At 38.8% G+C, this 25,798-nt stretch overlaps 1 protein-coding gene across 5 annotated transcripts in view; it reads right to left on the bottom strand.

Moving 5' to 3' along the window:
* Rbm33 (RNA binding motif protein 33) overlaps positions 1–25,798 on the bottom strand; it is a 94,359-nt gene that overhangs the window by 51,783 nt on the left and 16,778 nt on the right. For 3 of the 5 annotated variants that reach the window (XM_026406178.2, XM_026406179.2, XM_077795901.1), the window contains exons 2-7: positions 25,008–25,086; positions 20,546–20,594; positions 16,476–16,552; positions 14,532–14,847; positions 10,904–11,023; positions 3,329–3,500 (exon numbers count right to left, since the gene is read on the bottom strand). In XM_026406178.2, coding sequence (XP_026261963.2) covers positions 3,329–3,500; positions 10,904–11,023; positions 14,532–14,847; positions 16,476–16,552; positions 20,546–20,594; positions 25,008–25,086 — 813 coding nt within the window. The remainder of the gene's footprint in view (positions 1–3,328; positions 3,501–10,903; positions 11,024–14,531; positions 14,848–16,475; positions 16,553–20,545; positions 20,595–25,007; positions 25,087–25,798) is intronic. The other 2 variants (XM_077795900.1, XM_026406181.2) reach the window with 1 other exon arrangement.

The following is a 25,798-nucleotide window of genomic DNA, read 5'->3' as shown; positions in this document are numbered from 1 at the left end:
CCCTGCTGAACCACCATCCTCAAGAGAATCACCATTTATACCCTACAGCATCTTTTGCATGTGATGACTTAATCAATCTTCTGAGGATGCAGTCTCACACCAAATTTAGGAAAAGTGAGAAAACAAGCATGCAAATCTTTTCCTATAAGGTTTACTTTCCACAATCCTGAGTGAGAAAAAAGCTAACCAACTACAAACTTAAAAAAAAAAAAAAAATCCAAAATTGTACTTCTAATCCAATCTGAAATCAAAATACAAGTCAATAATTGTGCTTTAGATTTCTTAACAGTCAAGACTGTCATATATCTGAATTAGTATTGCCCATAGTTAAGGATAACACCCTGTTATCTGAATTTGAACAAAATACAAAGTACCAAAACTCTCTTCTAGATTTGGAAGAGAACTGATTATTTCACATGCAAACTTTTATGGTCAAATGGGGGACTCCAAGCATTACTTGAAATTAAAAAAAAATAAAGTTTTTATTTCTTATGAAAACATTAAAAAATACTACTGGTTCAAAAAATGCATGTCATAGGAGACAACATATATTCTCTAGTGCCAAATATTTTCATCTCATCACCAAAAGCAGGAATAATATACAACAGAATAACTATTCCAATCCTCAGACTGATATTTCTATCATTGAAAACATACTAACTGAGGGGTAACAATTCATGCAAATTTCTAGTGTACCATACACCCTGGTATCCTCTGTCTGTCTCAGTGAGTCTTTTCACATCTGAAAACTTAGCTGTTTAGGAGAGGTGCTCAGGAATTTTTTTTTTTTTTTTTTTTGGGTACTGATAATAATACTAACTTTGCAGTTACTGGCTAACTTATTTCTAAATACTGAGCTCTCTAAAGTTAGGACTCATAAATTTGGAACAGAGAAAGGTGTTGTTGAGCAGTACCTTTTTTGTGCCCTATTATTTAGCCAAATAACCATGTCCTACACAAATGCAATTTTGTCCTTTTTTAATGTTGAAAGGAATGGTAAATAATCAAATTGTTTATGTTTATAGCCAGTCTGCCTCTAAGGACCCCAGACTCTGTCCCCCCCATATCCCAAGGGAGCAACTTGTCCACAACAAATCAATCCTTCCAGACTCTTGTCTCAAGATAATATCACTATAAACCTGTCAGATGCCTTGAAAAGAAAAACAAGATTTGATGTAAGTTCTTTGAATAAAATAAAGTATAAATGACTCTGGAAAGAAGGTCCTGAAAAGAAAGTTGAGTCAGGCGCGGTGGTGCATACCTGTAATCCCAGAGGCCCAGGCAGGAGAATCATGAGTTCAAAACCAGCCTCAGCAAAAGCAAGATAAGAAGCAACTCAGTGAGACCCTGTCTATAAATTGAATTCAAAATAAGGCTGGGGATGTGGCTCATTGGTCGAGTGCCCCTGGGTTTAATCCCCGGTACCACTCCCCTCCCCCGGTCAAAAAAAAAAAAGAGAAAGATGTAGGAAGAATGAAAACTTAGAAACACAGGCCAGCTGGGCACTTCAGAACAAGGTCATTATTTGTGCTAGGGTGGAGATGAAAGGCACAGGGAAGTGGGTATAAGTAGTGAGGCAGCATAGGCCATGAGAGGGTGGCACAGGTGACCCATGAAATCCAAAGTGGCCATACAGCCAAGCTGGTTACAGAAGGTAAAGGTCTCCCCATTTGCAATGTCACCCAACAGTAATTTAATATTCTCAGACTTCATAAGGACCCATGGGGGCTCAGTTGTTCTGCTTTCATACTTGGGACTTTTAAACGTATGTAATGAAAGTCACAGCCCAGATAATGAGGCCCGAGACAAAGAGGCAGAAAAGTAATGACCTGCCACCTCCTCCTGACTTCAGCACCCTCCCTAGTTCTGGAAAGCACCATGCTGCTGCCCAGGGAGCTCAGTGCTTAGCTAGGTGGAGACTTTGCCCTTGTTCTTCTCATCACCACCCAAGACCACGATGTATTCACTCCAGTGAGTTTGTTCTGTAATGCTATCAATTCTTCCTGCTGAAGTTGTTTCTCCTAACCTTCTATTTTAAGAACTTTGCTTCGTCTTCTTTTACCCAATGCCAACTTCAGATCCAATTTGCTAGAAATATCATAAGTTTCTAAGAAATGTTAGGATGTCTCCAAGAAACCAAGTTCAGACCAACCTGCAACTTTACACCATAACTTAGAAAATTCTAGAGAAATCTTGGGCCAAAACGTACAGAAAGAGGAAATCAGAGGGCAGAGAGAGACCTCTGACACTATAGCACACTGTCTACACAAATCCTACTTCCTACAGTAATGAGAGAGAAGAATGGCTCGCTACCGTTGGCTTGTGCGACTAGAGAGCTTAGCGTCTGCCTGGAGAAGATGTATCTGCCCCTTTAAGATACATGCCCAATTTCAACCTAAAAACAATGGTTTAAAAAAAGTAACAGAGGTAGTTATAAAGGTTCAATCTTGATTTTCACCTCCAACAAGACCAAAGGGCAGGTACAGTTCTGCCTCCTAAAATTTCCTCCTAAAAGGTGGAGCACAGACCTAGTGGTTCTTAGCATGCGGGCTCCAAAAAGCAGCATTTGGGAACACACTGGAATTGCACTTTTCCTGGATGTCATCCTGAATTAATGAATCATAACGGCAAGGAGTGGGTACCAAAATCCTATGGCTGATCAATGCTCTCAAGAACACTGTAAGCAACTGCATCTACCACTGAGTTATGTCCCAAACCCCCTTCAGGCTGGTTCTGATACTCACATAAACTTGAGAACAACTGCTTGGTGGGAAAGGTCATCACAATAGACTGTAAAAAGAGGGGTGGAGTCACTACTGTTAGCCAGCAACAGTAGATTTATAGACCAGCAGTTTGCTCAAAATGACATTCAATGAATCACTTCTATAGACAAGCCATCTTTTCCTCAAAAGAAAATAAATAAATAAAACAATGGCCAGGAGAGTGTTGAAAATACAAAATAAAACCAATATGAGTCCACAATTAGCCCAGGGAACCCTGGAGGTCTCTGGAAGGACAGTGTGGCCCTGTCTAGCATCCCTATGCTGCCACCCCAAGGGCAGCCAGGAAGAGCATGATCTGTAGAAGAGCAGCTCTAGGCCAACAAACTCCCAAAGGAGGGCTATTTAAAATAGACAGTCTTAAATATTCTATTCACACTGTCACTCCAGGAGGGATGGCCTTTCACAGCATGGAGCTCAAGACTGTCCACCCTCTGGATAGTACCACAATCAACCACAGCCAACCTTCTTTTCTTGTGTAATTAATCATAATAAAACTACAGAAGAATCTGAAATGGAAAGGAAGAAATGTGGGGGGGGGGAGTTACCCAAAGTTTCTGGAATGTTCCTTCTCTCTCTAGTTACATCAGAGAGCCTAATAATTGTTCCTTCTTTCCTTTCCGTTTTGAAACGTAATCGTCCAGATTCTTCATCATCATCTTCCTCTTCATCTGATTCTTCTTTAACGTCTTTCTGGAGCTCCAAAGTTTCCATACTTCCCTATATGGCAGACATGGGGGGGGGGACAGAGAGAGAGTTCAAATTCATTTAAATTTAACATGAAAACATGCTAAAAATATCTTAGGCTGTTCATATTTACAAGCTGGCTCCAAGAAAAAGTCACCTCAAGTGTTAAAAGCTGTCTTAACATTGTAAAAAGCTCAACTCACACTTGCAGTTAATATACAACACCCTATCACAGTTGCCACTTACACGTCTGATCATAGCAAGTTAACACAACTGGCACTAAATAATAATAATAATATCAATACGCTAAAACTTAGAAATTCCAGACCAGTTACACTGGAGTGTGTTAGTTTATTAGCATATAGCCCACCTCACACTCCCAGCTCTAGGGCTCCACAACCCCCACTTCCTGACCCACCTATGCTGATCTCTACTGCCAGAAAAGTGGTCCAAAGGTACCTCCAGAACCCTCCTGTACTACTCTGGCTTCTCCCCACTACTGTCTGGCTGGCTGGAGGCAACTTGCACTACCAACAGCTTTGGCCAGTGGAGAGCAAAACTGTTTTTTTCTTCAGTCACTTCACACTAAAATCAGCTTTTATCGTGGTTTTGTGATTCCCAGTATTTCCTCCAAAATTCTCCCTAACCTCACCCCAAGCTAAAGTAGCCTCTCCAGAGACAAGTCTTCCTGCTGAGTATCACGTGAATTCCAGCAACAGGAACCACTGCTCTCCTGGGCAGTGAAAACTGGAGAGATCTAGAGCATGTGGCTCACTAGAGCAACTCTTTCAGCATAAGGAAAACAGAATTTGCTTCTTCACTCTCACAGCTCATAGTTTAAAACATTCTTCACTCTTAACAGGCTCAAACTACTTTAATAGAAAATGTACAAGAAAAATTAAAACAAACCCATGACATGAGTGTTTTGCATTCCTCTTTTCCTAAACCTTGTCTGTATAAAAAGATCAATTCACATAGCTCACTGACACACCCTGCAGTGCAAACACATATTCAAACATCCTTAAAACAAAAGGATAACTGCAAGTAGCTCAGCAGCTACAATCTACTTGCAGTATTCCAATGCTTGGTATACTGGGGGACTCAAAAGGACCAGGACCTCATACTCTTGTTGGTCTGAATCCTTTAGCTTTATCAGTCTCTGAAATCAGTGAGTGGCAGCTGCAGATGGCTGGCAAGGCCTGTGTGGCCCCACCTTGCAAAAAGCTTCTGCGCCACCTCCAATGCTCCTGGCAGTGCTTCTCACGGGAAGTACCAATCACGGGAAGTCGGCTCCAAGGCAGACTCTACCCAGGCAGGCCCAGCGTGGGGCCTGCGAGCCTGAGTCTCTCAAAAGCTCCCTGAAGAAGTCAACATTGGGGTCTACAGATTACCAACAAAGCAGTCATTTTTAAATTTAACTATAAACTGTACTCACAGCTCAAACAAGTCCAATGTAAAACACAATAGTATTGAAATTTACATAGTTTATTCTGCATTCAATCTCCAACTAAGAAATTTGAGACAAGATAAAATTTGTTTCCTTGAAGCAAATTACAGCCAGCCAAGGGAGGGGGAAGATACAGTTTATCACCCAGAAGCTCCATTCCTAGACTGTCATCCTAGAGAGATGATTACTTATGTTAAAATAAAAGCCTTCTGGAAAACGTCTGCAGCTTTGTGCAGGACCACCAAAATTGAAATTCGTCCTTTAGTGAATGAATGATGAACATCAAACTCTAGAATGCAACTGAGCAATACAAAGGAGTAAATTCTGGGGAAATACTAGGGCACAAATCAACCAAAGTATGCTATGTTCACATACAAATATATCACAACCTGCTTATACTATAATGTTAATGTTAATTAAAATGATAAAATAATGTAAGGGAGATCAGTAGAGTAGAACAAGTGGATGGGGGAAGAAAGAGGAGAGAGGAAGTACTGGAGAAAGAGACTGAACTATGTTATGTGCATGTAGGAATACAGCATAATAAATCCTGATATTATGTAACTACAACACCAATAAAAACTAAAAAAGTTAAATGGAAAAAAAAAAAGGAGCAAACCTGACACAACTGGGATGAAACTGCAAAAGAATGGCAGAAAGTCACACACTGCAAGAATTTCATTTATTTGACATCCTCCAAGGGACAAAATGATACTACTGTCCAGTGGTCAGGAGTGGCAGGGGGGCATTACTACACAAGGCTAACCCAGGATAATTTCTAGAGTGATGGAGATGTCCTAGAACTCAAGGTTCTGGTCTAATAGCTGGGCCCAGACAAGACTGAATCACACACTGCAAAAACTGTCACTAAGCTCTAGGCCTCCTGTTTATTTATGCCATCAATTACTCCTGTGTGATGAGTACAGATACTAAGGATACCTGATCTAATTTGATTTGATCTACAAATTAAAATGTAAATATGTTTATAACACTACATTTGATTTCATTTTTTAATTCTTAATAAAAGATCATATGAAAATCATCATAAAAGTACTTACCTCTATAGAAAAACACAGCTTACAAAAATGACCCAAGATTTTAATGCTTATTTATAGAATAACTGAGTGATCCAGTATGATGTTACCAGACACAAATCAAAGTATCTGATTCTACCAATAGTGAAAATTTAATAGTTGAGATGGTTAGGAAACCAAATGGTATAAAAATAAAGAAAAAATATTACTGATCAATAGCCTTCATTTTTGCAGATATAAAAATTCTTCAAAAAATAAAACCACATAAATCTAGCAAAATACCACCACCAAGTGGGGTTTATTTAAAAATGCAAGGTTGAATTTGTTAAATTTGTCAATTTAACAAATCTTAGCTACTGAAGAATTTCAAATATATGCAGATGTTCTAGGAGGTGCAGTGCAAGTCTTTCCATCCCTCTCTGGAAAGATAGCCTCGTTCTCAAGAAGACAAGAAACACAAGACACTTCCTTACCTGAGTAGGGAAGGCTAAGAGGGCCCTTCAGCTCTGGAGTACTCTCTACAAGCTCAACTTCAGTCTACCAGGAGAAAAGCCCAGACTGGCAGGAGTTCCACAAGATACCTGGCCTGCACTTAAGAGTGTCATGGTCACAAAACAACAGGAAAACTAAGCAACTTCCAGAATAGAGGACACATGGGAGACCCACAACAATGCGGTGCTCTGGACCGAATTCCAGAACAGAAAGAAGATATTTGTAGAAAAACTGGTGAAATGAAATTGTTTGGATTAGTTTTTTTAAAAGTTAATTTAATTCATACAAAAATAAGGGATACAGACCACCATTATGTCAACAGATACAGAAAAAGCACTGAAAATACATCGATTTCAATTTTTTTTAATTTCAACAACCTAGAGACAGAAAAGAACTTTTTCAATCTGATGTAATACTTCCTGCTGATATACTTAATGATGAAATCCTGAATATCTCCCCTAAGTAAATAGCAAGGCCAGAATGTCCATTCTCATGCTTCTGCTGTGGTCAGAACCTGTACTAGAGCTCAATTAAGACCACAGAAATAGGGCTGGGGTTGCAGCTCAGCGCTAGAGTGTACAGAAAAAGTTCAGACTGTACAGAAAGAACTGCAGTCTTTCTAAAAGGCAACATGATCATTAAGATGCTAGTTTTCCCAATTTGATTTAAAGATACCATACCATCTCCAACCAGATTTTTAGTAGATATTGGCAAATACCTCTCAGAATTTACATGGAAATACTCTTGAAAAGGAAAAACAAAATTGATGGATTCATACTACCTGACTCCATGATAAAACTGTAGTACTGGCATAAGGACATAAAAAATGAATCAACAGGAAGAGAGATTTCCAGAAAGAGACTGAAATGTAGACGATCTCCTTCCACACACCGACCAGCTGAGACAGTCTCAACTGCAGCTAGCCAACGCTAGGAAGCTTCTAGAAGAAAGGTAACTGTAACCTTGAGGTAGACAAAGACTTCTTAGCTCATAAATTACTTAATCTCTACTTAAATGAAAATTTTCTGTTCATGAAAAGGTATATTTAAGAAAATGAAAACACAATCCACAGGTTCAAAGTAAATATTCATAAAGCATGTAACTACCAGTAGATTGGATATTCAGAATACATAGAAAATCATCAACCCTCTCTGGAAAAACAGTACAAAGATAAGCATAAATATTCTACAGAGGATTTATTATCTATATAGAATGTTTGTGTTGTAGGCATACTCTACCACAACCAGCCAAAACATGAGATTTTACTTTTCCTCTAAAAATATCTCCAGAAAGCAACCTGCAGGAAGTTCCATACAATAAGAAATCATAGGAGTTCAACATATGCAGTCTCTAGTTCTCTGCCTTTCAGGTTAAGGTTGCATTCCGTTTCTTCACATTTCAGAAAAAAGATAATAATATTGTTGACTTATATATTATGTTGTACACAGCTAAATTATTTTTTTAATTGGAAAGTTCTAGAGTAATCCCACCATCTAGAGGTAATCACTATTGCTATTTTCATCTTCATTCAGACTTTAAAAGACTTAGACACATACACTTGGCTATATATTGTAAAGCTGAAGGAAAGGAACCATATTACCTTGCTCTTTCTTTCTTTATCATGAGCATCTTTCATTTAAGAGCTAAGGCATCCGGTGTTATACCATATTCTACTGCAAGATTATCAGAATGTATTTAACCCTTTACAAAAGTTTACATTAGTTCCATTTATTTTCAGAGCTTCGAATACCTGGTGCATGTATTTCTTATCCCATCTAAATTAATTCCTTTGGATAAATTCACTGAAGTGAAACTGCTGAGCCAAGGCACAAGTGCTTTAAGGCTGCAGGCACCTTTAAAGACAATGAAGGGTCTGATCTCGTTCTTCTTGCAAGGTGAAAGTTAGCCTGCCACTGTTTCCTGAAAGCTGTGAGAAGACCAGGCTCCTGGTCAGAGACTGGGACAATTTTATTACTTACAACACCAGCAGCATCACTTTGGACCAGCTTCCTGAAGCCCTATTCCCATGGGGCCACATGAAGAAGGCAAGCGACCCCCTGCCAGAGGGGTTGTAACTCTGGGAGGGGCTGCTGAAACCAAAAATGACCAAAACAGGGACAGACTTCAATGGACCAGCAAAGTATGCTTTATTAAATAAACAGCACATTTTCAGGAGAAATAAATGGCACATTTTCAGGAGAAAAAATGGCAACTGGTTACGAGAGGGTCTGATTTTTATAGGGTTTGGTGAGAGTTAATCATAGCAGAATGTTTAATGTGATTTAATCATTAGATACTTAATCATAGTAGAATGTATCGGCTGGGCAGTCAGGGAAACAGGTGTAGAATGGGAAATTGTGAAAGTTCAGAGCCCGTTGTTGCTGGGAAACAGAGGGTGAAAGGCCAGAGCTCATTGTTTTCCCTCTCCCACAGGACGGGTTGTCCTCCTTTCTCCCTGGGGTTACTGTGTTCCACATCCTTCAGCTGTGGGGCACAGGAAACTGGACTTGTCATGGCAGTCTGGAAGCAAGTCTGCTCCAGAAGAAGGCAGCATGTCTTCAAGGCCACCACCTACATAAACACCCCTGAAGAGGCTGTGCAACAAAGGGCGGGCAGTAATTTCCTCTCAAAATGTGCAGAAACCTGAAGCACCCATGGAAAATTGTCTCATGAGAATGTTTCCAATATGCTCCCCCAACTGAAGGAGAACTGACCAATAACATTCACTTTTGCCATTATTAAATAAAACAGGTTTTCAAATGCTCAAGTTTGCTTTTTAGGTTACTGAATATATTTTCATATACTTAGAGCTCACACACTACTCCTTCTTCCAATTACTTTCTCACATTATCCATCCTTCTTTGAATGGCACTCATCTGAATGTATTAATCGTACTGTCTACTGAATATTAACTCCTATACCCTGAGTAGATTTCTTTCTCAGATGTCTTCTGACTAAATTACATGAGCATCACACCAGGGTGAGTACAACAGAATTCAGTGGGAACCCCACTCCCCCATCATCTTGATTACCCTGGGTCTGTAACATCTTCTCTAATTCTGTCTTGGTTCCCTAAAGAACCTATTCCATAGCTGGTAAATCTGGGTAAAGAGTCCCTTGTACTGCACTTCTATTTTTCTTGTTTGAGTGCTGGGAATGGAACCCAGGGCCTCAGGCACACTAGGGAAGCCCTCTACCACTGAGCAACATCCTCGGCCCACTTGTTCTACTTGTATCTTATTCTCTAATTTTAAAATTATTTCAAATAGTGAGACAGACAAAGCACAAGAAGAAAACTCAAATTTAGCTTGTGGGTGGGAGAAAGGGCATGTCCAGTAAATGCTCCTATTGTACCCAACATGCTTTCAGACTCTATCACAGCATCATACACCTTAGAAAAAGAATGGGCGAACAGAATGTTTTATGAACTGAGTATCAAAAACCTTGGTCTAACATCCTAGGTAAACAAATGGCCTGAATTAATAAACAAATATTTTCATGTCTCTTGAGGGAAAGGGGGCATTAAGAAAAATTGAGAAAAAAAATCAGTAATAAAGAAAAATTTTAAGAAAATCAATAGGTCCTGGGCTAAGGAATGATTCTGTGGCCTACACACTTGGCCCCAGGGGCCAGCCAGTTCTACAGCAAGAATGGCAGAGTCACCCACAGCCCTCCCCAGCTCTCACAGTCCAGGAAATACCATCTCCCATGCTACTTCAAAGGATCACCTCTTCTACACTGTCTTGGAGCCCAGCCATCACCCCTCAGGTGCCCTAGTTAAGTTGCTCACATTGCACCATGTCTGAGCCTCTCCTGGAAGGTGTCACTTTTTCTGCTTTTACGTTACAGATATTGGCACACATCTTTTGACTCCCTATGTTAGACTGCAAGTCCCTTGAGGACAAGGATCAAGCCTCTTAGTTCTTGTTTCTTCAACCCAAATCAGCAACTAAAGATAGGGAATCTTGCAGTATTTTTTGAATGGTTCAAATAAACTAATTATATAGCACTGCTTTCAAAGCACTAACATATACATTCCATGTTTTGAGAGATAAGCCCAAAAAACATTTAAAACACTTTAACAAGCCAGACACAGGAGACACACCTATAATCCCACCAACTCAGGAGGCTGAGGCCAACCTTAGCAATTTAGTAAAACCCTGTCTCAAAACAAAATAAAAAGGATTGGGGATGTATCTCAGTGGTTAAGTGGCCCTTGATACAATCCCCAGTACCTAATAAATAAACAAACAAGAACACTTGAAGGGTAGATAGTACCCAGAAACCACAGCACAGCAGTACTCACTCCCCTGAGTCTAGAAAGCCTGGGTTTTTACTAAGTTCAGAGAAGAGATGTCTCAACTCTTCACTAATGCTGAAAGATGCTCATTTTAAATCTGGGGTGGGGGGAAGGGAGGAACACCAGCAAACTTTTTGACTCTTTTTAAAAGTTGAACAAATACCTCTTGGGTCTCAGGAGCAACCTGGGAATCAGTAATCTCATCTAATTCATCTTCAGCAACACAGTCTTCCTGCTCTTGCAGCCCTTGTTGCCCACCATAAGCCTGCAAGTGTTCTTCATCCTGACGGCCATTGAAGAGAAAACAAGTTTTTCTCACACAGCTTTTGGGTGTTTTTGTTTGTTTAAGCACTTTTCATCTCTATGACCCATGTCAGTTATTTTGGCAGATTTGCTACAGCAGTCCCTGCCTGAGCACAAAGCACAAAGCATTCCTCTCCATGTTAAATTTGAACAGGGCCCATAGAGTAAACCCCATCACCAAGGTTTGGTGGCCTGTGTGTGGCTTCCATATCCAGGTACCCTGTGAAGTATCTCTTCACCATCAACCTAAGGGAAAGAAAACTTCAGAACATGTGCACATGCATGCGCTCTCTCCCCAGGAAGCCTGGCAGGGGGCTGAAATCACACCCAGCCCTCACCACTTTCACAGTGGGAGAGAACTACAGTATGGGTGATCCAACTCCACATAGATGCCCTTTAGAATCCGGGTCTATCAGGTTCTTCACCAGGCCCCTCCCTTGAGTAGGGAGGAGGACTCCAGGTTTGTATGGAATGTAAGGACATTACTTTTGGAGACAAAAACACTACCACAGAAAGCTGTGCTACTCCTGATAGAAGCCGATCAGGTTCTATCTACTCAGTGTGGGAATCTTCCCAGTGTTGCTGCACACTTGTTAAAAATGAGCACCGCAGTAGTGACAAGCAGGCAACCACGGAAGAACAAGCAACTACAGACCCTAACAACTCACCACATAGTGTGACAATCTTGTCTACATCCCCAAAGAACACCGCTGTCTCCAAGTGCTCACCTCACTTCCCACGACTGCCTTCTGCTCTGCTGGAGAGACTGCAAGCTCTCCATTAAGAGAACAACTACTACCACCCTTGAATCACTGGCAGCAAAACGATCAGATCCAAGTAAGGCCTGTGACGCTAGTCAGATTATCAGCAAATATACAATGGGGTTCAGTCTACACCACTGGAATCTCATTGGGAAACAAATCTGCTACCCTTTACATAAACTGTCAATCTGCAACCATTTATACGGAACAGTGTTTTATAAAACCCCAATCTCTGTTAATATTACAGGCTCTAAAGACTTCAATTAAATTATGTCACCAATAATTTTCTAATATTTTGTCCACTACTAACCAATATAGAGTCCTCACTATTACAAATTTTAAAATGAAATTACAATTTACTCTCAAAAATAGCACCTGCAAAATCCACAGACTTTTAAGAATTTTGTTCTCTGGAGTGTTGTAAGAAAGAATGCCAAAGTTGTGCCTCCCACTCCTTCAGTGTCTCTGGACATCCCCTCTGCACAGGTCTGACAGTGTCCCTCCTGACCCCAAAGCTATGGTCTTCTGATTCCACACCCAGCCACGCACAAAAAGCATTCCAAATGATGTACAGAAATAGCTCTTGGGGTTTCATCATGCAGGCTGTCGAATTCTAAGGACAGGGAACCAGTTAAACAAATCAGTTAATAAATTGCTTACCACTGAGGTATGGAGACACAATCTACTCATGACTCCTTAGTCTAATAATGAGTAAATAAATCATCTGCACACCCCTGACAGCCTAGAAGGAAGCGAGAGAGGCCCGAACCGAGCCAAGCCAAGCATTCCATGTCAATCCGGCACCTCTCTTTCCACCCAATGGGCCACTTCAGACACACTACTGTGACAACTATGCAAAATATAAGGTGGCCATAGCTGCCATACCAGGTGCATTAAGGTGGGATGACACTGCTCGTGAAATAATATCCTACCACTTTCCCTCACCTTTAAAGTGTATAAACAACTCTGTGAAAACACTAGGACACATTTAGAATTTCCAAGTAAATTTTTACTTTAAGGTTTTATTTAATTCTGAAAATAATTAATTCATTTTAATATGATATAGTTCTATGAGTACTTTTAAATCCCCCAATCTATTCTATTCAATGACCTGTAATCCAACACTCTGTATGACTAAAATAATCTTTATCACCGACGAGGCTTTAGATTGTGGAACACAGAACAGGAAATTCTTACACCACTCCACAAGAAGGCCAAGTGAGACACACTCCCATGCAGCAGCACTCACGGGCTCTACAGAGCACTTTCCACACTGATTTGTCCTAAATCCCACCATCACAGGCAGGACCAGATTCCACATTTTCCATGGTAGAGCACTATCTGTGTCCCAGGGCTGAACTAAGTGGAGACAGGCTGCACTACCGAATTTGTAGGGGGAAGAGACCCCCAGAGACAATGAGCCAATGCTTTGTTACTGATAACCAGTGGAAATAATACTGTCACTAGGAAATAACTAGTCAATTTTTGAAAGACTAATTTTTAAAAAGCATTTCAAATTACAGTCTCACTTTAAGAAAGTATGTGAACACTCTAGAAGGCACCTGTCCACCTGGTACCAATTTATTACCAAAACACAGGGCTATCAAAAAAAGTCCCCAAGATGCCTTTACCAGACTCCTTACTAAACCACAAAGATCTTTTCATGACTTGCTCCCGAGGAACAAGCATTCACAAAGAATCAAATACTGAGACACCTTCAGCAACCACAACAGGGACTAAAACTAAATATTCTACATAATTAATTCTTTTCAAAACCACTCATGCACATATAAATGTCTAACATCCAGCAATTCTTAAATGTTCTCACCAAATGGAAGCACACTCTGAGTGAAGACATAAGGAGCTGAGAGAGCCACTCCTGCCTCAGAAGGGCTCTGGATACTGAGGTAGGGCTAGCCCGGTTCCCACTCTGCCTCAATAGGAAGGACCCTGGAGCTCTGGGAGCCCTAAGGCTCCACATACCCCAGGAGATCATGCCCCTCCTGCAACTGTCATTAAGTGTTCATTTAACAAAACAAACACACACACAAAAAAACCCTTTTTGATGACAAATCATTTTGTCAGGTGAACAATCTTACATTAGTGCCTTTTTCTTTCCTTATGGTTCAACTTAAAAAAAAACAAACAAAAAAATGCCAACTACCAAAACCATCTTTTGAAATAAAAAATCAGCACAATCTTTGCTTCCTGATCACAGATAACAAATTATGTGTGACATTTCTTAAACTAACCTCCAATCTCTTTATTCAGGTTTAGACAGTTCTCAGTTACAAAAAGGATGAATGAACAGGACATCAATCACTGGAATATTAGCACCTTGAAGATGTCTTTAGCAGGTCAATAATCTTTTCACCTTAGAAGGACTTTATCAGATCTTGGCTAAAGCCTGGATGAAAGCTCTGCATTAAGTACTTCCATCAATTGACAGTGCATCTCCACCACACAAAGCTGCTCCCTTCCTCAGGGTGCAAGCCTCAAGGTCACCATTCTTTGCAGCCTTCCAGAATGACAAAAGAGCATTACCTCTGGCCAAACAAGCTGTCAACACAAACTTTGTCATAGCTCAGATAAAGAAACTGGCAGACAGTGATAATAAGGTCTAATTTCCCTCCCTCCCAAGGGAGGTAAACAGATTTCAAATCAGTCTAGAAACCCATGAGCAGGAAGCCATATTATCTTTGGCCATACAAAGGAGGAAAGACTCACTGTAAACTCATCTAAAGGTTCATTGATTTCAATGTCCAACACTTCGTCACTGTACAGCTGCTCCTCCTCTGGCTCCTCCCCATACTCTATCTGGTCTTCTGTCAACTCCGTGTCATGGCCTTCATCGTACTGTCCTTCCTCGGGGTACTCCTGAGTGTACAATTCTGGTCCGTCGGATTTGTGGTAAGCTATCTCATCCTCTCCTTGTTCATATTCAGACTCTTGTTCTCCAGATTGGTCATTCGTGTTGTCAGATAGTTCAAATGATGTAACCATGCCAGATGTGGTATTCAGATTAATCGTGACACCCTGAGAACTGGAAAAATACAAAGGAAGACACCCCATGAGAGTGGAGCTCAAAATTAAACCACGACATACATACATGAGTTGTTTAAACTACGGCTGGTGTAAAGTTATTCCTGTCCCTGACCAAAGCACTTTCCCAGCGAGTGAAAACACAACTCCAGGAGCCACCCTGAGCCACAACAGGACTCATGATGCAGACTGGGCCTCCACTCAGCAGCTGGAGACTTTGGGACCAGAAGAACCCACTCAACAGATGTGGAAGCAGATGTGACTGGTAAATCCAAGACTGAACCAACGTTTTCCATTCACTGAAATGAAATGAATACGATCTGTTTGCTGAGTGTAAACTAAAAATAAGAGTACTATTCTATAAGCAAAAAACAATGGTTGGAATTTTAAGAACAAAATGGTTTCTTTTTAAAGCCTATGATATAAATTCCAACTAAAAAACTCTTTAAGATTAAAAATCTGCAGGGTAAGCCAAGCACAGTGCCTCAGCTTTCTTAGTTGCTGTAATCCCAGCAACTAAGAAAGCTGAGGCAGGAGGATCACAAGTTTGACAACTTAGCAAGACCTTCAGCAACATAGCGAGACCCTGTCTCAAAAAATAAAAAGACTGGAGATGTAGTTCAGTGGTAAAGAAATCCTTGAAGATGTCCAAAAAAAACCTGCAAGAAGATACATTTCAATGTTCACATAAAATTTAGGCCAGTCATAAATATCTCAAAATTGTTTTAAATTAGCAATTTCTGAGTAAAAAGAGGGCTCTGAAAAGGCAAAAAACATACTGCATTTATTAAACCATAATGGCTAAATGCCAAATAAGATGACGATAATGTTCCAAATGCAAGATTATTCAAATAAAGCTATGTTCACACCTGTTAAGTGTCCAGTCCTAACAAAACACTGAATATATCACATAGCCTTTAAACTACTCTAAAAGATTCAAAAGATGTATTTCAAGGCCAGCCTAACTCAAAAGATCAAAATATAAAAATGATGTTAAAGAACAGAATCAGAAAATTTAGCTACCTGGTAGAATAATTAAAAGCTGTATTTTTACCCATCTATCACTTTAGGTTAGAAAACTGTTACAAATCTACATGACACATATTTTGTTCATTATATTTATAACCAAGACATGTATTTATATTTCCCCAATGTTTCCTCATTTAATTGAAAATTGTTTCCACTTACCCAGAGGTAGGTGGAAGTAAGTATCTCTCTCCAAAATGGTAATTCAGAAAACCAGGTATTTATTAATACAAACTGCCTCAAATGAAACCAAGACAGCCATACCAATTCCCAGCCCCTGCACTAAGTTGTGCCACTGTCCTCCTCCCATAAAGCGCTTTTTGAGAAGCAGTATAAATCTGCACTGGCATCTATGGCGAGATGAGCAGACCTCACTGGCCACCAGATGCAGGTCCTGACCTGGATTCAGGCAGCTGATCCGTTTACAGAACCTGGCGTATGCTTATTTCTACATCAGAAGACACTAATATCCCATTCAGAATGTAATCATATGTTGGATACAATACCACATTGCTCAATTATACTTCATTATAACTATAAATCACAAACAGTTCCTATCAATTTAGTTAAATAAAGAAATTTTAATGAGTTAATACTGAATACCTGAAATTTTCTTCATCTTCATTATCACTCTGTAAAAGATCATCATTTAGCTCTTCATCTGACAAATCCGACTGATTCTAATTAAAATAAGAAATCTAATTAATGTGTGTCACTTCCATAAAAAGACTTGTTACAAAAGAGCAAAATCACATTGAATGGATTATTTCGACTGGATTACTTATGACTTTATGTATTAAAACATTGCCATCCAAAAGGTTCTCTCGATTTGATATTACTGTGGACAATCCAGAGATCCCATATCTGGCATACTGGCTAACTATTAGATACCACAGACAAGTAAGTATAGAAGCAGCAAATGTAATATCAAATTTACTTTCATTTTAACACAAAAGAACAAAGGTAAGAGGTGCCTAGGTGGGGCATTCTAAAAAATTTTTCTTTATCATACACAAAAAAGAATGGTAACCTTAAGATGTAACTAATATACAGCAGGATGTGGTGGTGCATGCCTATAATCTCAGGGGCTCAGGAGGTTGAGGGAGGAAGATCACAAGTTCAAGGCCAGCCTCAGCAATTCAGAAAGGCCCTACACAACTCAGTGAGACTCTATCTCAAAATAAAAATTAAACTAAAAGGATTGGGATGTGGCTCAAAAAAATAAAAAAGAAAATTAAGGGGATATGAAAAAATTTAACAGTTTCCAAAATCTATAAACTCTTTAAGCAATATAAAAAGGGCAACTTCAGAAATAAGCAATTTTTAAGATAACTGGATCTGTATAAACTGAAAAGGGGGAGAAACTTTGGCTTTCCCAATACAGACCATGTATGAAAACAAATGTTACTAGCTCCAGCCTTCAGGGTTTGACAGCATGTGCTGCACCTATCGTCAAGCAGCGGCCCAGCAGCAACTCCAGCAGGAATTCTGAGCTTCTTTGGGCTAATGTGTTCCAACATCTGACTTGGGGGGGTGGGCACTTCATTTTTCTTACTTATTAAAATTATTCTTATGTACAAAAGACATACATAAATTACTCCTCCTCCTCCAAAAGACAATCAAACATACAGATACATTTATATTTAAAAAGGCAAAGTAGAAAAACTGACTTGATCTTCTACCTGAAGATGAAACAATATTTCCTTCTTTTTTTATACCATATAAAAATAGGTCTCTCAAATTTGATAATATATTCTTTATATACAGTATTTCTGATAACCAAAAATAACAAATCCTATTAATTCTAGTTCCAAGAAACCCCATCTATCATTGATATTACATTAAGATAAAAATAACATGGGCCACACAATCAGTTTATCTGCAGAAGGGAGAATGGATGGATCTCTATGACAACAAAACGCACTGCTTAAGACTCACAATGAAGTTTCTGTTAGCTGGGCCAGTCTGACAGTAAAAGAGGCTGCCATTAGCAGGTGCAAGCCAGGCCTGTCCTGGCAAACACAAGTCAACAGTCCAAGTCAGTAAATAAAAACTCATGAAATCTTCAAAAATTAGCAATTCGATAAAAGCCAAATTTCATTCAAGAGGCTAATGCCTTGAATTTCTAACTTTTTTTTTTTTTGGCTGAGGATCAACCTAGGGCTTTGTGCATTACAGGCAAAAGGTCAACCACTGAGCTATATTCCCAGTCCTTAAACTATAAGGCATTTGGCAAAATGAACCAATAATTCAACAAACAGATAAAAGGAATATATGTGATAGGCCCTGACCACAATCTCTTTGCCTAAGGATTTGGCCTTTCTCTCTCAATTCTCAACCTACTGAGTAACAGACGCAGGAACAAGAAGAGAATATCCACTTCACTGGAAAATCTGGAATTCTCAGAGCTAGACTGAATACCACAGGCTGTCAATGCATCCCCATAAGATAGAGCAGACTATTTTCTCAGGCAAAAGGGAGAGCAGCTTGGGAAGGCTATGCTCAGCTCAGGATGAACTACAGGAAAGTAGGACAAACAGATCTCAAGAGGAAGAAAAAGTGGCCAAGGATGCTAATGAAATCCTTCCTCCTAGTCTTTCCAGACTGGTTGTTCCTCTATGGGGAAAGAAGCAAGCAGGAAAGCAAAAGAATGGTTCTCTCTCAGGCTCCCAAGAACAAAGATCTGAGCAGTGGAAGTTCAAAAACAAAGAGAAAATGGTTCCCCAACATTCTCCAACACTGGCACCTATGATGGAGACCACCTTGGTGTACACTTGTCCATGCACTAGTTGAGGCCAAGTAACACAGAGAAGCTAAAGAAGAAATATAAACTGGCATCCCACTTCCATCTCAATCTCACCCAAGTTTTTAAAAATCTAATGTGGTCACCCCAGCCTTCTTCATCCTGACCTTGCACTACGCATGCAAAACTTCTCTGACAGTGAGACATATGTAGCACACTCTGTGCTTCTGGCCATGAGGACCCTATGAGTCTCTCAAGACACAGTTATACCTCTATGAAGTTCTCAGAGCTACTGTAGGGAAAGCAAAGGGGGTCAGTGCACCTGCCCAGTGGGCGCCAGCCACAGACTATAGCAGCAAACTTGTTAATGAAGACTCACTCAAAATCAAATAAATACCACTTAAACCAACAAAAATCATTTGTCATCTATCACATCAACAAAGACTTTTCATGCACCAAGTGAGAGAAATGTTCATCCACTACTGCTAGGGACAGAAAGCACCTTGACAAAAGCTTCAAGTATGTGTGTCCTTAGACCAGGAGCTCCCCTTGGTGGGCACTTCCAAATAAAAGAATCCCCAAAGCACACCAAGATTCAGACCTTAAACTATCATCTTAATACCTGAGATTTACTTCAAAATAATTCAGAAGGCAGGCATTGTGTGTGGGTAAAGACAGGAAAAAAAACTACCTTTAACTGAAAACTACTGAAGCTGGTTGAAAGACACATCAGAACAAATTGTACTAGTCTCTGTTGTTCTGTATGTTTGAGATTCTCCATAAAAAAGCCTTTATTTTGTTTTAAGTTGCTATGCTTTAGATAAGGTCTGAAATATTCCTCAAGGCTTTATGTTCTGAAATGTGGGTAAGTAAGAAACAGAACACAGAAAAACTGAATTGGAAAAAAAAAAAAATCTTGTGTCAAATTCATGTATTAGAGAAAATGCAAATAATACAACACAGTAAGTTACAAGAAAATGGCAAAGGAGGCACTTCTAGTACAAGATCTTTACAATATTATACACGAGATCAAAAGGGCAACTCAATCAGTAATAACATGGACAAAAAGTATCAGTCAACAATACACCTTGAAATGCTGGCTTACACTACTATTACTGATGAATCTTTACCTAAAAGTGTAACAAACTTGAGTAACAACCTTTGAGAGTAAGAACCCATCAACAATTTAAGACTTTTAAAAACTAAGCATTTAAAACTATCTTGATGGTTTATCAAAATAGAATAGCAAGTATTTTTAAATACTAAACAAAATTTAAAATTTTTACTTTCATCTCTTGCTACACATTTTTCATAAATGTTTTATGTTTGAAATAGATCAATAGAGTATATTATATATAGATATAAAATTTTAAAGATAATTACTTCAAAATTTTTACTTAATCAAAAAGGATTATAAAAAATTACATGAGAACTTTGAATTTTGTTTATGTGGATGTCTATTATATCTGAACATATTTACCTTTAAGCTTATCTGCAAATAATCCCAAAGTGAATTCCAGAACCATTATGCAAAATATTAACCTGAGAATGTTACATTCCTGTAAGGTAAGGATAAGATTTATGCCACCACTGTCCTAAACCCAATACCTGCCAGGTAGAAATACCTGAACATAGTAGAAACCAAAACATTTACTTCAGAGGGATTACTGCTTGACTTTTGATTAAAGAACTTACTAAAGTCAATTCTGTGCATTTAAAAATTAATTCAAGACTGAAGGTGTAACTCAGTGATACAGTGAATACATGCTTAACATGAGAGAAGCCCTTAGTTCTAGCCTCAGCACCAAAACAAAAATAATAATCGTATTTATACAATTTTTATGTACTCCCAACATCCTATGCACAAGTGATGCATTCCTTTAATTTAGTACCATTAAAAGACTAGTGTTTTCTTTCAGATATTTCTTACCTTTTTGCCAGACAGCAAATCTTCTCCAAGTAAGTCATCTTCAAGTTCACTGGGAGAATGCAGAAACGTCAAAGCATTATTCCTCCTAGACTGGAAAGTATGCTGACCACTTAGCAAGGGCTCTAGGGCTCGGGTACTCTCATGAGAAGTTGGCTATACTGAATATTCTTGTAGGTAAAGAGAGGCTTTGACACAGGATGCAACCCACTAAACTTTCCTCTTAGTTCTGCACCTCAATAGAGATCTTAATCTCTTTGCAACAGTTGAATAATCAGTAAAAGAAACTTTAAGAAATAATATCTAAGCTTTCTCCTCCCTCTACAAACTTATATGATAAAATATATCATATAAGATATAATATATTTCGTATATCACAAGATCACAAGAAACTATGTGATACTCCCTGGCAAAAACTGAAACAAAAAATTTACAACTTTAAAAACAATGGTGAGGTTATAAAATTAAGTAACAGTAACCAAGGGAATCATATTTGTGCAGTGGAAAAGACACAATGGTCACCTGTAATGTTTCCCTGCATATTTCTATTGTGAAATAATCAGGAGCAGGCTTTCTTACAAATAAAGTAGAAACCTTAGTAAAGCAAAAAGCTGGAGAAGTTTCTTCACTGAATGTGAAAAATAATTTTGATTGGTGAGAATGGTTACCACTGGGTTTTAATTTTGGAGAAACCAATCTCTGAGAAGCAAATGTCTTTAATGACTCACACACAGAAGGAAAAGGCACAATTAGACTAATGGTGATTCTAAGTGCAAATATCTATGGAGACCAAGTGCACCAATGTTCTCTTTTTATAAAGGTTCTAGCTATAAAAGTCTATAGGTTTTGATTAGTATCAGCACTACTTTGCTCAAAAAGTAGTGGTGGGCTGTTTCACAGAACACTAGGATCTCTGGGAATGATTACGTAAAGTTAAAACAGAAATGCATGTGTCCATATAACACCTTTTAGAACTTTAAAAAACAAAAAGCCTAACAATTCATTCAATTTTGTGCACTGAGAATATCTTTAGTTACTTTAAGTTACCTTGCAGTAAGTCTAATATTCACATCTTATAGATGAAAACAAGGATAAGACATTAAATAATATCCAAGGGCCACACAGCAGAAATAGATTGATGTAAGACAAGAACTCACTAGCCCTTGAAAAACAGACCAATACAGGACAGCTTTCAGAAACATAGCTCCTCCAATAATTTAACCACTAATCATCTGTAAGATTATTTTTCTAACTTCAGTGTTACAATTATCTTCCAGGGGCAGGGAAAAACATAGTGTCAACAATATTTACAACTCCTTTGAGAATTTGATTCTAGATAACCAAAAACACACAAGCACCTCTTTGAAGACAAGTGTTTCTCTCCACCATAACTTTAACCAACTGAAAATGGAGGTAATTCCATTTCCCATGGTACATTAATTAAGATGGCAATAACAGCAATTTTAATTATACAAATAAAGAACTAAAAAGTATTTTGACTTACTGATAAGCATTTGAAAATAAGATACCAATTTTTAACGACTACGTATACTCTTTAGACATAAACATCTTTCAAAAGAGATACTTGACATAAACCTGTATCACTTATAAATGAGTGGAGTATATAAAAAAGGGAACACAGGACTTGTTCTCATGACTGATGAGACAGTAACACAGCAGACAGCAGCCTAAACCGAAAGGGTGACAAATCATCAATGATCAAGAAACCAACAATATCCATTTAGGATATTTCAGGAATATACTATTAAAGATGTCCATGCCCCTACCTCTCCCCAAACTGCAGCCCAAACACACTAATCTCAAGACCTAATTCTAAATTCACATGAAATACAAGGAGTAAAGGAACACCCTAAAACACCAGATGGGGTGCAATAAGCAAAGACAGAAAATCTGACTTTGTTTCTCCCAAAAAACTGCAGTAACTAAAGATGGGAGTGTGCTATGCGTTAGGTAAGTGTCCCTGAGGTCCACTTGTTAAAGGCTTAATCCCCAGGGTGGTGCTAGGTGAGGCCCTTAAATCACTGAGGATGTGCCTTCATTGTGGACTGTGGGATACCGTCTCTTTTGCTGTTTTTCTGCCTCAGAATATGAGTGGTTTGTGCAAAGCCATGTGCTCCCACCGTGACATGCTGCCTTCTCAAAGGCAGGGCCCAAAGCAACAACAGGACCACTTGATACAGTTCATTATCAACTGTAACCTTCAAAACTGTGAACAAAAACAGACTGACCAATTACAAAATTCGGAGTTTGGAGTTTATTTAGACTCGGTTCAAATTATGAAAAATTATAGACATATATCCACACATAGAATATGCACACATATATATTTAACTTGTGCAAATATATATATATATATATACATATAAAAATATGAGAAAATCAGGAAAATATTAACACTAACGAGACAGTAATAAGAAGTTTCGTAGGCCAGGAATGGTGGTGCAACCCTGTAATCCCAGTGGCTTGGGAGACTGAGACAGGAGATTGCAAGTTCAAAGCCAGCCTGCCTCAGCAACTTAGCGAGGTCCCAAGCAACTTAGCAAGACCCTGTCTCAAAATATAAAATAAAAGAAAATGGGCTGAGGATGTGGCTCAGTGGTTGAGTCCCTGGGTTCAATCCCTGGTCCTCCCCCCCCCCCACCCCCGCCAAAAAGTTTCATTTTTAGACAACTCTTATGGCTACATAAATCTACTTTTTACTGAGATAAGTTCCAAAATCTTTTCAGATAAAGTAGTGTCTATGACTGAGGGGCTGCAGTGTGCAGACAATTCAAACTGGTAACCTGGGAAGCTGAGTTGTGGTTCACTGCACTATTCTGTTTTCACAGATGCTTGAAATTCTAAGTTAAAAATTAATGAATTTAATCAATTTCAGGCAAATTATATATCTAATTAAAAATATACAGATTTACTTTTATAGATGCATATAGGATATAGTGAACAAAGATAACAGAGGAAATCAAAATGATGAGTTAACTTTACTAAAAAACCCACTTTGTATTTTATTGTTTCATCATATTTTTAAGCAAAACCAGCTTAAGATTGAGAAAAGATCTATTCTAAGCTTCCTTTTTTTTTTTTTTTTTACAAACAGCATTAAGGCTAAATTTAATAGCCAACTTGACTGGTCTAAGGGCTGCCCAGAGAGCTGGCAAAACATATTCATGAATGTCTATAAGGATGTTTTCAGAAAAGATTATCATTTCAATCAGTAGACTACAGTGAAAGAGCTACTTTCCAGTTAATTCATATCCTTGAGCTGAAATACCCATCCTCTTCAGGTTTCTGGTTCTCCAACCTTTGGGCTGGGACTAAGACTCACACCACTGACTCCCTTGGTACTCTGCCTTCAGGCTCCTGGTTCTCAGGTCTTCAGGATAGGACTAAACTATACCACTGCTTTCCTGGGCCCAAAATTGCATGATCCAATCATTCATTATAAATCTCTTTCTATATATTCTATTGTTTCTCTGAAAAATCCTGCCTAACACACTGAGATGATGAAAACAATCAACCTTGTAGACTATAAGCATAACAAAGTTTGCACAGATTATTCTGTAAAATTTCTGGAGCACTGCTCTTTCCAAGCAGGAATCAGGTATTCTTTTCATTGCAATACATTTTTGTTCTTTATTCAGTTCTATTTACTGATAAACCTTCTGATTGTAACTCCAAGGTAAATTTTACAGTTTCTCACCTCCAGCATTTAAGACGGTGAGAAAGTTGTAAAGAATCGTCATTCTCAATACCTCTACCACTATTAGGCCCCACTGTGTACTCCCTCCAGCACAACTGGAACCTCTACTGGAACTCATCGCCAGAAGTGACCACCCACACAGATTGACATGGGCATTACTGTGACTGTTTTATACTGTATGTGCACATGTGCATTCCTAAAATAGTCTCATCTTCACTGGTAATCAGGGAAAGTAAATTAAAATGAAAATCAACATATTTTAGAAGGGCAAAATTTTTCAAGCTTGGCAAAACATTGGCTAGTGTGTACAAAAGAAACTCTGGCACACAACCAGTCCAATCAAGGTCATGAGCATCCACAACGTCAATACCATTGCTGTGTTAAAACACAGGAAGAGGGGTTGGGGGTGTGGCTCAGTGGTAGAGCGCTTGCCTAGCATGTATGAGGCACTGGGTTCTAGTCTCAGCATTGCATATAAATAAATGAATAAAATAAAGGTCCACTGGCAACTAAAAAATACTTTCAAAAAAATACAGGTAGAGAAGGAAAGCTCACATTTTGCATAACCCTGCATATAGCACAGGCCTGGAACAGGAGCCCTCAGGTGGTCTTGTCTTGGAGAACCAGGGCATGAAGGAGCCAGTATCCCTATTTTCAGTAAAATCTCTACATAGACCAGTACAGGAGGATAGTACAGGAGGATAAAGTCTGTAGAAACTCCCCAGTGAAGCACAGGTGTGCGCCTACCTGTCCCAGTCCTCATCGGCTGCTCTTCTTCTCCAGGACCGCTCTGCACCAGGCTTATCAAACTGGTCAAAATCATCATCTGTGAGGAAGAGTCCATCCAAATCAGGTTTAGTAAGTCAAGACAGACACAGTACAAATAACCAGCCACTATAATAACTTTCGATATGAAGAAGTTCCACATACAACGTTCATAAATGCATTAGGCATTTTAATATTTTAAATCTTAAGAACACAAAGCTACCTAATTTATTAAACTATTGGGGGGGGGTAAATTTGTAATTCAGTTGGTAGAGAGTGCTTGCCAAGCATGCAAAAGGCTTTGGGTTCAATCCCCAGCACCACCTCCACCCCAAAATAAAAACACTACTAGAAATGAAAAACAACTAACAGGATTTTCTAAAAGTAGACAAAATACCCCAAAACTTTAATGTTTCCTTTATTAGAAAAAAAAAATGGGCTCTGAGTTTATATTTATTGCTGCATATTACTTTTTGAAACATTCACATTTTTCTAAATTAATCATGGAAAGCAAAGACTTTAAGAAATGTTGAGATAATACAGAAAAGAGCTAAACAGAGAAAATTAATGCAAGTCACAAATACAATTTTTTTAAGCTGACACATTTTGAAATATCAAGAGTCTGATGCAGTGGTACATGCCTGAAATCCCAGCTACTAGAGAGGCTGAGGCAAGAGGATCACAAGTTGGAGGCCAGCTGCAGCAACTAGATAAGACCCCATTTCAAAATTTAAAAAAAGATGGGGCTGCTGGGAACATAGGCCAAAGGGAAA

This window comes from Urocitellus parryii, chromosome 3, assembly GCF_045843805.1.
Source record: "Urocitellus parryii isolate mUroPar1 chromosome 3, mUroPar1.hap1, whole genome shotgun sequence".
Taxonomy (NCBI): domain Eukaryota; kingdom Metazoa; phylum Chordata; class Mammalia; order Rodentia; family Sciuridae; genus Urocitellus; species Urocitellus parryii.
Note: the sequence above shows the minus strand (reverse complement) of the source record. Positions and strands in the feature narration are given on the sequence as shown.